The sequence below is a fragment of the Ziziphus jujuba genome, chromosome 8, assembly GCF_031755915.1.
Source record: "Ziziphus jujuba cultivar Dongzao chromosome 8, ASM3175591v1".
Classification (NCBI taxonomy): Eukaryota; Viridiplantae; Streptophyta; class Magnoliopsida; order Rosales; family Rhamnaceae; genus Ziziphus; species Ziziphus jujuba.
This window is the reverse complement of record NC_083386.1, coordinates 8487390-8501243: the sequence shown is the minus strand read 5'-3', so window position 1 is coordinate 8501243 and position 13854 is coordinate 8487390. Positions and strand designations below refer to the sequence as shown.

The window sequence follows — 13854 nt, the reverse complement described above, 5'->3', positions numbered from 1 at the left end:
CTTAATTTTATGCTTCCTCTCTCTCCTTGGTTGATAACAACACCCTTGTGCAATTTGTTTCAGGTTTTGCATTCATTATTACCTTAAAACAAAATAATTTGGTAGTTAATTTATTGAGAAGCACTGTCTTATTTGCAATGGAGTAAATTGAAGAACTTGGTTATAACAGAAAACCGTAGCAAACATGGTAGGTGATAAAAAGGTCAAGCAGATAAAAAAGATAAATTCCAGATAATAAAAAATTTAAGAAAAATAAAAAAAGAGGATAAATTAAGTGCCATTTAAATAATTAACGATGGCACTTGCCAAAAGGAACAAAAGAAAAAAAAAAAAAAAGAAAAAAAGAAAAAAAAGAAATTAAGAATGAGGAGGACAGTAATGATCCGAGTAAAAGTTGTACCATATATTTATTGAACGTTTCTGATGGGTTACATTTTGGCTGGATGTGTTATTTCAATTATTGTACTTTTTATTTTTATTTTTATTGTACTTATTTGGTTTTTTATGGTTGGAAGAGTGGTCTAAACACCGGTTATCTCCTCCTAAGAAGAGTGGAGAAATACAAATAACCACTTCTGTAATTTCTTCTCATGCTTCTTAGCAAGAAGATTGGTGGGGGAAACAAAATTAGGTCTACTGGAGGAAATGACCATTGACATCTCCTGCAGTCAAAATCTGCATTATTTCTTATTTAACTCATTTATTATTGATCTAAGAAAATTTTGCACTTTCTAGCTATTGCTATCCTGCTTTCTTGTTCTGTGTTTTGGTTTCTTTTACCATAATCTCATATTTGATAATATAATCATATCATATCCGGATTATTATTTAGAGCGGAACATATATATATATATATATCATTTCCATAGAAATTTTCTTACAGATTATATGTTCCAAAATGATAAAGTGTATCACTCATGCTATTTAAGAAATCAATTATTCAAGTAATTATTGGTTGGGACTTAGGAAGTCACGTGTTGGCAAAATGTAGCACAAGTACAATATGCTAGCTGCCTGATGGCCCTCATCCATATTCTCTCTTTTGCACCTTTTGGCTCCATGTGATGAGTTTGGGTAGGATTTCCATTTTCAGAGAACTTGAATTTGAAGTTAGGTCTGTACAGTGATTTGGTGGCTATTGAGTCTGCAAAAAACATAAAAGTTACAGACGACCTTCTCTCTAATCATTTTCCTTTTTCTTCCCTTAACCACTGATACGTCAAAAATAACCCAAGAAACATAAACAAGGAGGGAGTTGGGTTGGAGGATTTGGTGGTTTATAAGTACCATCCAGTGATAGGGAAACTATTTTTTCAAAAAAGGACCTTTACACTACAATTATTTGTAAAAACAATGATAGTAATGCTAAAACATCGAGGAAATTGGATAGAATATAAACAGAAAAAATGCTGTTGGTAAATTATAAAGCCCCAATAGCACATTAATCATCCAAAGTACATCTAACTCTTCTCTTTCTCTTGTTATTGGAATGAGCCTTCTTCTTGCTTGGTCTATTTAACAATTCAGCCCATTGCTCTCCTCCAACCTTTCTCATGAAATGAGCAAGCCTCTTATCCGAAAACCATGTATATCCTATTGATATCCCAATCGCTAATCCACTTCCACACCTCATCACTGCAAACTTCCAAACAAATCCATTTCCAGACCCCCAATGATCTGATGAAGATGGTTGTTATGTTATGCTCTATTTTTGCATGTTACACACAATTAAAATCCAAATCATCCATTATTTTCATGAATGCATCATTTCTGGAACTATCAAATTGATTTCCTCGAAGAATGACTCTCATAAGCTAATATGAGAAAGGTTCAAAGCTCCAATCACTGCCATTTCTGTTAGTTGCATTAGAGCCCTTTGAGTGATTGCAGATATCCAATCTGCTTTAGATTGTCTCCCTCAAAGTTATTCCTTGAAAAATTAATGGTTGTGAACTTGTTTTGAATTTTTTCCAGTTCAAAACCAAAACCTTTTATAGTTAATTATCGCTCCTAACTTTTCCCCATGTATCTTGTTTTATCTACAATCATCCACCATGGACAAAAGACTCTCACAATATATATTTAATTTGTTGGAAAACAGCCATTGAACTCATTATTTGCTCAAGACCATCATTCACTACTTTCGGACAATACCAAATAATCACTAGAGAAATAGGCAACAAAAGAAAACAAGAACGATGTTAGAAGTAAATGAACAATGAAAGATGGAAGGTTGATGAAAGAGAAGGTGATTAGGCTACGTGTTGAAGTCTACCTGCAAAGACTTATTCATTCAACCATCCTAACTATTAAGTTCTTTTTTCTTTGGTTATCCCTCCGAGATAGACCATCCCTGCAAATCCAAAAACTGTCTATTTCTTTACAAAGAAAGCTTCTTAGAAAAACTGCTCAGCATTTTCTATATAAAAATGTAAACAATATATGACACATACACTTTCTAAAGGTTTACAACATATCACCGCTACTAAAATGGTTTACCTGATGCCAACAACCAAAGGCCATGATCTTTTGGATTAGTTAGACAAACTGGGCAAACCTGAATAAAAGAGAGACAACAGATAGCATAAAAAGGGTGGTGATAACAGTAAAAATGAATGTTCTTGATATATAAAAAAAAAAAAAAAAAAAAAAAAATTCAGCTATCTCAAACAAAGCATCCAACTTCTTGTTGTATAAGTTTAGTACCTGGTTATCGTAAAAAGAACTTGACGATGGATTTATGCTTACTCCAGCATCATCTGCAGTATATATAAGGACGTGAAAACTGGTTTTGCCAATTACCATGGACTTGTCCAATAATCAGTTCGTTGCTGGTTTTCCACCAAAATATTTTGAGAATCATTTGGCTACGGTGAATAGTCATAGATATAAAAAGGTAGATGGGAGAAAAAAAGTTGGGAGCTATTGTTATGAAGATTTTGTGATACTAACAATCAAAGGTTCTGGTCTTGAACTAGAAAAATTCCAAAACATGTTTGCAACCATTGATTTTTAAAGAAATAATTTTGATGGAGAAATTCCAAAGCAGATTGGAAATCTCAAATCACTAAGGGCTCGATATCTCTCCAAAAATAAATTTTCTGGTAAGATTACTATGTAATAGAAATGATGCCCTTGGAAGTCTCGAACCTTTCTCAAAACCAGCTTATAGAAGTCATACCTAGAGGTAATCGATTTGATAGTTTCGAAAAGGATGAATTTCATTGAAAATATGTGATTTATTTGGATTTTAGTTGTCCATAACATGCAAAGATAGAGCATAACAACCATCTCCATCAGAAGGTGATCATTCAAAGACTTGGAAATGGATTTGATTGGAAATGTGCAATGGTGGGGTGTGAAAATGGATTAGTGATTGGGACGTCAGGGGGGATATACATGGTTTTCAGATGAAAGGCTTGCTCGTTTCATGAGAAAGTTTATAGGAAAGCAATGGATTGAATTGTTAAAGAGACGAAGCAAGAAGGCTCACCCCAATAACAAGTGAAAGAGAAGAATTAGATGCGTTTTGGAAGATTATGTGCTAATGGGACTTTGTAATTTAACAACACTATTTGCTGTTTATATTCTATCCAATTTGCTCAATGTTTTAGGATCACTATCCTTCTTGCTCAGATGATGGGCGGTATAAAAGTGGTTATCAGACAAAAGACAATTTCCATATACCACTTCAGTGCGTATAGGCAAACAATGTTAAGTGAGATTTTAAGAAACAACATCAACAGCAAGAGCAATATTTTGCAAATAATTAATAGTAATGTTTAAGAAATAGATTTTGATTGACAACAAAGTGACAAGTGATGCATGCTAATCATGTATTCCATTAACATTTAACTACTTATATCTATAATAATAGCTAGAAAATAATAATAATGATAATAATAATAATAATAAAATCAGCAGCAGAAATCACAAAAATATAAGTATGCTTACTCATGTTCATATATACTGCATTCCTTAAATTGTATTCTTTATTAAACCTCTCCTGAACCTAAGGCTAAATTTCTGTTCTGATCGATATTTGAAAAAGAAACAAGTTGAGAAATTGTAAAACATGGGAAAAAAAAAGTGAAAGAAGGTAGAGAAATTTATAAAGAATTGAAGAAAATGATCTGTATTTTCGATTCGTCAAAATGAAAGAACTGTTAAAGTAGTTTTATGTATGGATGATAGCCTTATTAACGGTAGTACTTCAAGTAACATAAACTGAATTATTCTCATATAGTTTTTAAGTAATTTACAGTTCTTATAAGCATTCATTTTAATATGCAGACAGGTCATAAAACATGCTTTCTCTGAAAACGTAGTGTTCTGTGCAAAATGTTATAAGTATGCAAGAATTCATCCGTATACTAATAAAAGAAAATGCATCCAAAACTGGATCTAGCCGCAATATTTCATTCATGCAAAACACACTGCCAAAGTGGCTTACCTGGTTTCGTTTATCTAGTCCCGAATTACATGAAGGCCAACCAAGCCTTTTTACTTCAGACCCTTAATGGGGAGAAAGAAATTAGTCTTTTTAAGAGATTCATCGAAGTTTGCTTCCTGTAAAATCACAACAACTGAAAAGAATCAAAAAAGAGAAAGTGTTAATTTATGAAAGACATGATATGAGAACTATAGACACGGAAAATATTGTTACAAGAGGGGTCGGTCCAAAAGCAGTGAAATTTGCAAATTTGCAAAACCATAGTGTCAATTTACAATGACAAAGATATAATTCATCCGTAAGACTCTCCATACGGATATGTGATAGTTAGTGAGACTCATACGAAGTACGAAAGTGCTGCTAAGCTTCTATTAAGTGGATTCATCCGATTAAGTAAAGCACTTGATCATACAGATATGTATATAGATAACTTCTTCAACCCTAAAGAGAAAACCCCCCCTTGGCACTGAGTCGGAGGATATGACAGCCATTCCTGAACAGCTCCAGCTCATGTGGGGAATGAATTGGGATGTTCTACTAGTTAGATTCAAAATCTGGGTGCATGTGATTCACTTCATTTAACTATTTCATACTTTGGTAAGAGTCTAGGAAGAGGGTGGTTTTGTTTGGTTTAGCTAGTGTAGTTATACGGATCAAAATAATATATTTCTTTGCTTTGGTCTAAACCAGGGTCAAACTGGGTCATCGCAGCCATCACCAGGCTATGAAATAGCAGTGACCTTTTTCCTAGCTGGCTCCTCAATTGTTGGCTGAACCGAAAAAAGAAAAAAAAAAAAAAAAAAGGAAAAATAGCCAAACCATCAAGAGAGCTCAAAAAATTTGGATACTCGAAGAAATTACTCACCTTATCAAGAGGTCAAAAATGGGGATTGGAAGCAGAGGATTTGGGTGAGTGCGTGTTGCCATTGGAGATTTGCTTTGGAGCTTATTATATATTCAATTCACCTCAAGCATGGTTTTTGGTGTTTGGTGTTTCAAAAGAGTTATATAAGCATACTAAAATGATATATATATATATATATATCATAATAGAGTGGAATACTATGGTGCAGTCTATTTGTATGCAGATCCACATTATTAATGGTGGTTGCTGTTTATATGTAACAGCATGAACGATGATGTGATCTGCATACGGACTGCACTGTAAACTGATCCATACACACACAGAGGCAATGCTTTTCAAGATTATCAAGCCCCTAATAAGCCGATGAGTATAATTGCTAACACCTTCTTTGACAATTTTATAACACTTCTAATGAAGTTTCACAATCCTTTTTCTAAAATTACATAAAAACTTAATAACAAAGAGAGGAAGATGGAAAAAGGAGAAGATGCTTTATATGGAGACCCACCACCAACACTACAAGGTGGCACACTAAAACATGGAGTTGCACCTTTTGAAGCCTAACTAGGGAAATCCGGTCGGACATAAACCAAACTAACCAGCTTATATGATGCAAAGTCAAGCAAGTTCTATGTGATCGACATATATATAATCTATATTGAAGTATAAAATAATTAATCTTATATATATATATATATATATATATATATATATATTTTTTTTTTTGCTTTAAATAATTAATCTTATATATATGTTACAAAGCAATCTACTTTATGATGAATTATTGCAGCATCTGACCGTACAGAAGAATGAAAACAAATTTTAGAAAGCCCTTTGAATAATCATTCTTCAATATCCTTCCCGTTGCCCAAAATAATAAAGATTATTGGTACCACATATTTATTGAACGTTTTTTTTTTTTCTTTTTTTGAAAGAATTTATGAAACGTATTTGATGGGCTAAATTGGTTGGATTCCTCATTTTGTTTCAATTATAATGTTAGTTTTATTTTTTCTATCATTATTATTTTTTTAACCAATGAATGCCATTGGATTCACAGACCCACATAGGGCCCACCCTCCCTCAATTTTCATTTTTTCTTAAATTTCACATGCTTTTAATCTTGTGCCATTTTAATATACAATCGTGTGGAAAAAAACAAAAAAAGCAACCAAAAAAAAAAAAAAAAAGGCCTTTGTCTCCCTTATTTCATATAGTTTTTAAAATGTAATAAAAATTGATTAACATAATTTTAAAATAATTAATATAATTTAATATTTTAATTTTTTTATTACAATTTTTATTATGTTTCCAAAAATTTGTTAAAAAATCATATAAAAATGGATGATTCAGAACCAGCCTCTAATTTATCTCGTATTTTGCTTTAAACAGCTTTATAGAATATAAGTTGTCCAGACCCATATCAGTTCCTTAAAAATCTCATTAATTAATTTATGAACCTGTCTGATATATATAATAATTAATTTATTATTTAAGTTTCTTTGTGTTTATTTTGTTAATTTATATTTTAATTCTGTCATCAGCTGATTTTAAAAACATTAAAACTTGTACATTGGACAAGCTTTAATACAAAAAAAAAAAAAAAAAAAAAAAAATTCTTTACTTACACTTTATATATCTTATGAATAATTTTTTACATATTAATTAATTTAGTTCTGTCTTTTCGCAATTAATGGTGCCCTTTTGAGACTCTATTTGCCACGACATATCAGATGGCCAAAACATTAATGCAATAGAAATTAGAAGAACACCAAAACGACATGTTATTTTCAACTTTCAATTTATATATAAAAGGTTAAGTTGATAATCTGACGTATCAAAAATGAAGGTTCATGATGATTAACATCCGAGCTGACATTTCCATGTGCCATAGGTGGGAAGTTAGGTATTGGCATTGCCATGTAAATTGCCAAAGACTCAGAAAATCAAAGTTAAAGATTTTTTTTTTTTTTTTTTTTGAGAAAAATTATAGTTAAGACATACTGTTCGAGTATAAGAAATTTTGAGTAGGCTGATTTGGGGCTCTTTATTAAGATCTCCATGTCTTCGTTCCATGAAAATTAAACTCCAATCTCCTTTCGACCCAAAAAGAAAAAAAGAAGGAAAAAAAAAAAAAAAATCCTCCAATCTGCAATATGGAATTTTGACCTCTAGCCTCTATCTTGCCTCCCACAAACTAACTTAAAGACAGAAGAAGAAGAAGAAGAAGAAGAAGACAATAACATCTTTATTTATATATTTATTTATTTGGTAATTATGTAACTTCTTTATTAGTTAAAACTCATTGGTATTTCTTTTCATTTTTCATTTTTTTTTTTTTTTGGAAATAAAGTTTTCAACGAATATAGGCCAAAGTGAGTGCAAAGACTTTGATGAATACAAAGTTACCTATATATCTTACTAGAGTTGCAAAACATAGAATCTTCCATCGTAATCATATTTAGTAAAGTACTCTATTTTTTAACACTAACTAGAATGAGATGTGACATACTGTACCATCTCTCAATTTAATCCTCACGGTCTCATAAATGACGAAGAGATTAGGTAGATTTTTTTTTTTCTCCCTCTTTTTATAAAATGTAAATAGAATTATAGAATATATAAGACAAACTTGTTGATTTTACAAAGAAATAAATTGGTCCTGAAAACCCTAAGCAAAATGTTTAAGGTCCTTTTTCTGCTTCATTCAACAAAAATCAAACAACCTCCAGCATAAACCATATATTGACCTCAAGCCTCTTTTCAACACCCCCTCCCCACCCCCCAAAAAAAAAAATAAATAAAAAAAAATAAAAAAATAATAATAATAAAATAATAAAATAAAAAATACTGAAGCCTCTAATAGTCTAGCTTGCTTCCCTACAATAATAGAGAAATAATAGGCTGATCGGAGATCTGCAGATATAATAGTAACCATCCTATAATCGGGCAATTAAAAGAAATGGAATGTTACATCAGCACTATTTGTAAAAGAAATAAAATTTTATTGTCCTGTTAAAAGGACCAATTTTATAGTATTTATAAGAATGGTTAGCCTTGGATATAAACAAAATTTATCATTCTATGTTTTATTTACAACAGATGATGGTTAGAGATGCCCTAATGGCAAAAGATGTTGAATTACACTGGCAGGCGCTCACCAGAAGACAAAACAATATTTCTATAACTTCTAATTTATATAAATAAATATAGAATATATTTAAAAAAAAACAAAAAAACTGAGAAAAATAACAATAAAAGTTATAAAACTCCATACTCTGCTTCGACATCAATTTAACCAGTACGTACTTTTGACAACAATTTCAGTAATTCCCAGTGTGGTCCTTCAATTTCCAAGATGTACAAGACTACCAGGGGCTATGATTCAACAGTGAGTTTGTTATGATACTTACCTACCTCCTTGCTTAGTAGCAGCCGAACTACTTGTTGTCATAAAGGACTCTCCACAACCACACTGGCCTTTTGAATTTGGATTGATAAAAATAAACTCAGACCTGCATAACGAGTATTGTCAGCCAAATTCACCAAAAAAAATATTTATATTGTTAGCCATGACAGTTAATGCAAACTAGAATTGGGACAACAAAGTATGAATCAGTAACTGTGGCCAGTGGATGACCAAATATCCATACTGATTTCACACGCATCATAATCTAACAATGGAGAGTGTAAATAAGTAAATAAGTTCCATACAATCAAGGTGTCATCAACCAAAATGCAGGTGAGAAATTTTCTAAACTCATTGGATCAAACCGAGTAAGCAAGTCATAACAATTAAGTTAAAGTAAATGTAGGCTTATACCCCACAGTTAAGTGTATTACGATGAGTATGCATCCAGATGGAAAGACACAACTTAAACAAGACGTGTGTACCTAAGCTTGTCGTCAACAAAATCCATCTTCGTTCCAATAACATGCATTAGGGCCTTTGGATCAATCAATATCTTCACACCTTTGTCTTCGACTAACTCATCAAACTTACCTTTCTCATCTGAAAAAATGTGACAGAGCATTAAGAACTAAATAAATAACAGGCATTACTTCCTATGAAAAATACATATTGATGTAACCCAAAGGGAAGCTAACAGTGGCTGAAAATTTATATTCAGTTGAGATAAAATAAGAAAAGCACACATAAAGACAGAACCAATAAGAAATGGAATCGAAAACAGAAAACAAAGAGTGCACAAGTAGTGGAACAGTTTCTTTGGCCCATGTAAGTTGGCGACAAAGTCCAAAATCAGAAGAATATCACATATTCACTCTCGTTCTGAAAACACCACCCCAAATTCACCATGAACATGTCCGAAAGAACGATAACCCAACAAAGAAAGGATATACAGGACATACAATTCGTGGATCTAAGCTCAGATAGACATTTCCAGCAATCACAGTTTATTATCCTGAACTATGAATTAGCCCTCACACATAGTAACAGTACATTACAGAGAACTGCATGCCAAGGCCATGGATCACAAGAACAGAATTAGAATGTGGATCAGTGACCCAAACATTCAGGACACAACCCAATAAGAAGCGATGCTACCCTCAGTTTTCTTCTTACACTTAAGACCACAAGGCACAACATGATAAACTGCAATAGCAACTTGCACTATAAAATCTCAACGAAAGCATTTAAAGCCATAATTGAGAGTACACCATATCACCGATTCCATTTATTCAATTGTTACGCCTCTTTTACCCCTTTCCCAGCACAAACATTATAACATTTGGAATCTGATTGCAACAAGTGCAGCATCAAAGATTGCGTTGGGGTTTCCTTTCGTGTAGCCTACCAATTAAACTAAAGAAAAGTCAAACTTTGTCTTCCTTGGACCATTTGTTTTACTCCAAAAACATTCTTCAAACACCCTTTTCCGCAATCATACAAATTTCTTAAAACTTTTTAATTTCACTGCTTTTTGTCAAAAATTGAGCAAAAGTTGACAATGAAAAACAGCACCCACACACTCATTAAATTAATTTGGACTCTCCGCCATTTATTTATTTATTTTCTCTATCAGTGTGTTCACAATCTTAAATTTTCTAAACAATATTTAAAATCCAGATTACATAAAAACTTAGTTCTTTTGTAAAACAGAAAAGCGAAGAACTTGATAATTAAGCACTAATTTAAAAAGTAAACCAAAATAATAATAATAATAATAATAAAATGAAAGGCTTAGAAATGAATAGAAGAAATGCAAGAGGGGAAACAAATAGCTATACCAGCATAATTGAGGGTGTAGGATAAGCCATTGCAGCCGCGAGCCTTGACGCCGAGCCGAAGAAAAGGGCGCTGGCGCTGTTGAAGAAGGTGGCGTATTCTAGCGGCGGCGGCGTCCGTTATGCTCAGGGCTTGGCGTTTGAAGGCTGGTCCCACCTTCGACAACAATGAAGATGAAGAAGGAGCTGCCATTTTCACTCTCTTCGTTTGCCTTTTAATTTTTTTTTTGTGTTTTTTTTTCTCAGCTACAGATTTGAAATTCCTAGTCCAATAATGGGGTAACACTGTAATCGCTTAGGAGGTACAGTGCTGATTTCATATAAATAAACAAAAAAAATTAAAATTGGGGTACAAAGAATTAATTCAAAGCTCAGAAGAACTGGAAAAATAATGATAACGATAATTAATTAGAAGGAAATTGAACTTCATTCACTTTTCTTCGCAGCCAAACATTTTTTTTTTTAAACCAAAACTCAAAGAGCAATTGTTTCAATGTGAAGGTAATAATAATATGAAGACACGAACCCTAATCAGAAAGAAAATCTAGATGGGATTACACAAAAATCTCTTACCGAGAAACAGAGAATAAGGAAAGAAGAAAGAGAGGCTTCGAGAGCCTTCCTCTACATCCAAATGCCCGAGAAACAGAGAATAAGGAAAGAAGAAAGAGAGGCTTCGAGAGCCTTCCTCAACATCCAATGCCACGTGTCAACGTAATTGCCCAGAAATTATATATAAATATAGAAATTCTACGGTACGGTCAGAACGGTCAGAACTACTCAGTCTTGATAGTTTTTTATAGTATTAACAACGATTTTTTAAAAAATTGTTACTAATATTATAAAAAACTGTCACTAATATTATGATCCGTATGAGAATCATCCGCACCATAGACGGATTGTGTATATATATATATATATATCAGTCAGTCTATGGTGCGGACGGTCCTCATATGGACCACAGTATTGGTGACAGCTTTTCATAGTATTGGTGATGATTTTTTAAAAAACCATCGTTAATACTATGAAAAACCGTCACTAATACTGCGGTTCTCATACGGACCGTTCTCACTATAAAATTTCTATATATATATATATATATTAAAAAAAATTATTTCTCAACAGAAAAATATATATACATATATATGTGTGTGTTTTACATTTTATTACAATTTATTCTATTTACTTTTAAATATTGAGCACAACAATAATAATTAGTCATGGTTTGGAGTTGTCGTCCATTTTCATAGAAAGTAAAATTTTGCTTATTATGAAATTGCTGTAACTAAAAAATGTTAAATTAATTTTTTAATAAAGAAATATGAAATTCGGTAAATGAGTTATTGATTTTTATTAATTAATCCCGTTTACAGTTTTTAATTGTTTTATTTCTTCGGGTACATTTTTCATCCCTTTAATTGCTCTCCATATCTATTTTTCCAAATGATGACAAAAATAAAAACTAATAAACTGTTATCAATCAAAATGTTTATAGTTTACAACTCTCTTTTTGACCTTTTTTCTTTTTTTTTTTTACTTTGAAAACATAAATTAATTTGCTTCTTCTATCATTTAATATTTGAAATAAAATAAAGTTTTTGAATACTACAGTTAGCTCTTTTATTTTTACTATGTAAAATAAAATGAGAAATCTAATACATATTGCATCAAGTTGTGTTGATAACGTCTACATTTTATATCTTGTAATTTATATAAATTAAATATGGATACAAGAAACTAATTAATATGAATATAGTATAAGTGAACTTAGAGGTATAATTTTGTTTTTTCTTTCAAAAAAATTATATATTATGACAACAACTTGTATTATGCTAATTGTCTATCTAAATTAAAATAAAATATATTCTCTAGTAAAATTGGTGTCAATTAGGGGTGTTCAACAAACTAACCAAACCGATTCAATCCAATATAATTGAATTGGTTAATTGATTTTTATTTGGTTTTGTTTGGATTGATTTTTTAAAAAATCAATTTGATTTGGTTTTAATCGGTTGTTGAATTTAAAATTTTAATCTAAATTGAATTGAACTGACCTATTTATAATATATTTAAAAAATACATATTTTATAATTTATTGAATATTTTTATTTTTATATAAATATTTTTAATCTTTTTTATAGGCATATTATAATTTAATTATTGATTTTCAAGTAAATAAAAAGATTAAAAAAACCAAATTTTTTTTGGATCATTTACGATGAAAAAAGACTATAAAAAATGAAAAAGCCTATAAAATTAAAAAACCTAAAAAAAGTTAACAAATCAATTTAATATCCAGTCTAGTCCAATTAAAAATAAAAATTGATTGCCCAACCTGATCCAAATAAATTTATTATGAATTGAATTGGATTGAATATGTATTTCGGTTTCGATCAGATACAAAATTCAGAAAATTAGCTAAGATTAGATCGGTTTGGTTATTGGATAAAACAATTAGTTATGAACTGATAAACACTCTTTTTCATGTAGAGCCCTTTTCCATATTACAACTAAATATACATAATTCAAATTTTGAGTAATATTGTTGTGTACATTTTAAATGATTATTTGCAAAGTTATGTCTATTCAAGTGTAAAGATTAATGTAACATTATTTTGTGATGGAGATATATACAAATATAATCGAGCAATTTTAGCAACTAAACTTTAGATATGGACAACATTTTAGATGGTTGTTGGCAAGATTATTTTGTTTGTAGTGAAACTCTTTCCAATAATTCCAAGAGGAATGTACCAAGTGCTTAAATTCCAATTAGACTGAAAATAATCAAAATAAATAATTAAATAAATAAAGTTAGCTTTAATCAATTGAAGGCCAATAAAATTAATTACTTCAATGCTAAAAAATAAAAAATAAAAATTACCTGAAGAAAAGTAAAAAAATCAACCTATAATAAAACTTTTCATGTTTATCTTATTTATTTTTTAATTTCTTTCTTTTTATTCTATTGAGGAGATGAAGTTGCTATAACAAAGAGGCCAAAAAAAAAAAAAAGTAATAATAATAAAGTAACAAGTAATAATAAAGATGAAGATACTAGATTGTTGTTCGAATTTTCGAATTAACAATACATTAAAGAAAAAGATAGAATCTTGATCACAATTCATTCACAAATGTTATATATAGTTAACCATATAAGAAACAAAACATTAAGGATGGTTAGTGATGAAATTCAAAACATTAACCAGGATGTAAATATTACACCCTTCGACTTAGGTTGATGATTAAATTTTAATAATCACATTAACAGTAGGGATGATTGATAAAT

The 13854-nt window shown here is 30.8% G+C and overlaps 1 protein-coding gene across 3 annotated transcripts; it reads right to left on the bottom strand.

Moving 5' to 3' along the window:
* Window positions 1–8427: 8427 nt before the first annotated feature.
* On the bottom strand, window positions 8428–11273 carry LOC107434164 (iron-sulfur assembly protein IscA-like 1, mitochondrial). Of its 3 annotated transcripts, none has more exons than XM_048469602.2 (4): window positions 11139–11273; window positions 10569–10875; window positions 9213–9330; window positions 8428–8833 (listed from the first exon to the last, which is right to left on the bottom strand). In XM_048469602.2, exons 2-4 carry the CDS (start codon window positions 10756–10758, stop codon window positions 8728–8730), a joined length of 414 nt encoding a protein of 137 aa, XP_048325559.2. In that variant the 5' UTR covers window positions 10759–10875; window positions 11139–11273; the 3' UTR covers window positions 8428–8727. The 3 variants fall into 3 exon arrangements, with proteins under 3 accessions (XP_048325559.2, XP_048325560.2, XP_048325558.2); XM_048469603.2 differs by having other exon boundaries at window positions 10569–10828; window positions 11139–11265; XM_048469601.2 differs by lacking the exon at window positions 11139–11273 and having other exon boundaries at window positions 10569–11132.
* Between the last annotated feature and the right edge of the window lie 2581 nt (window positions 11274–13854).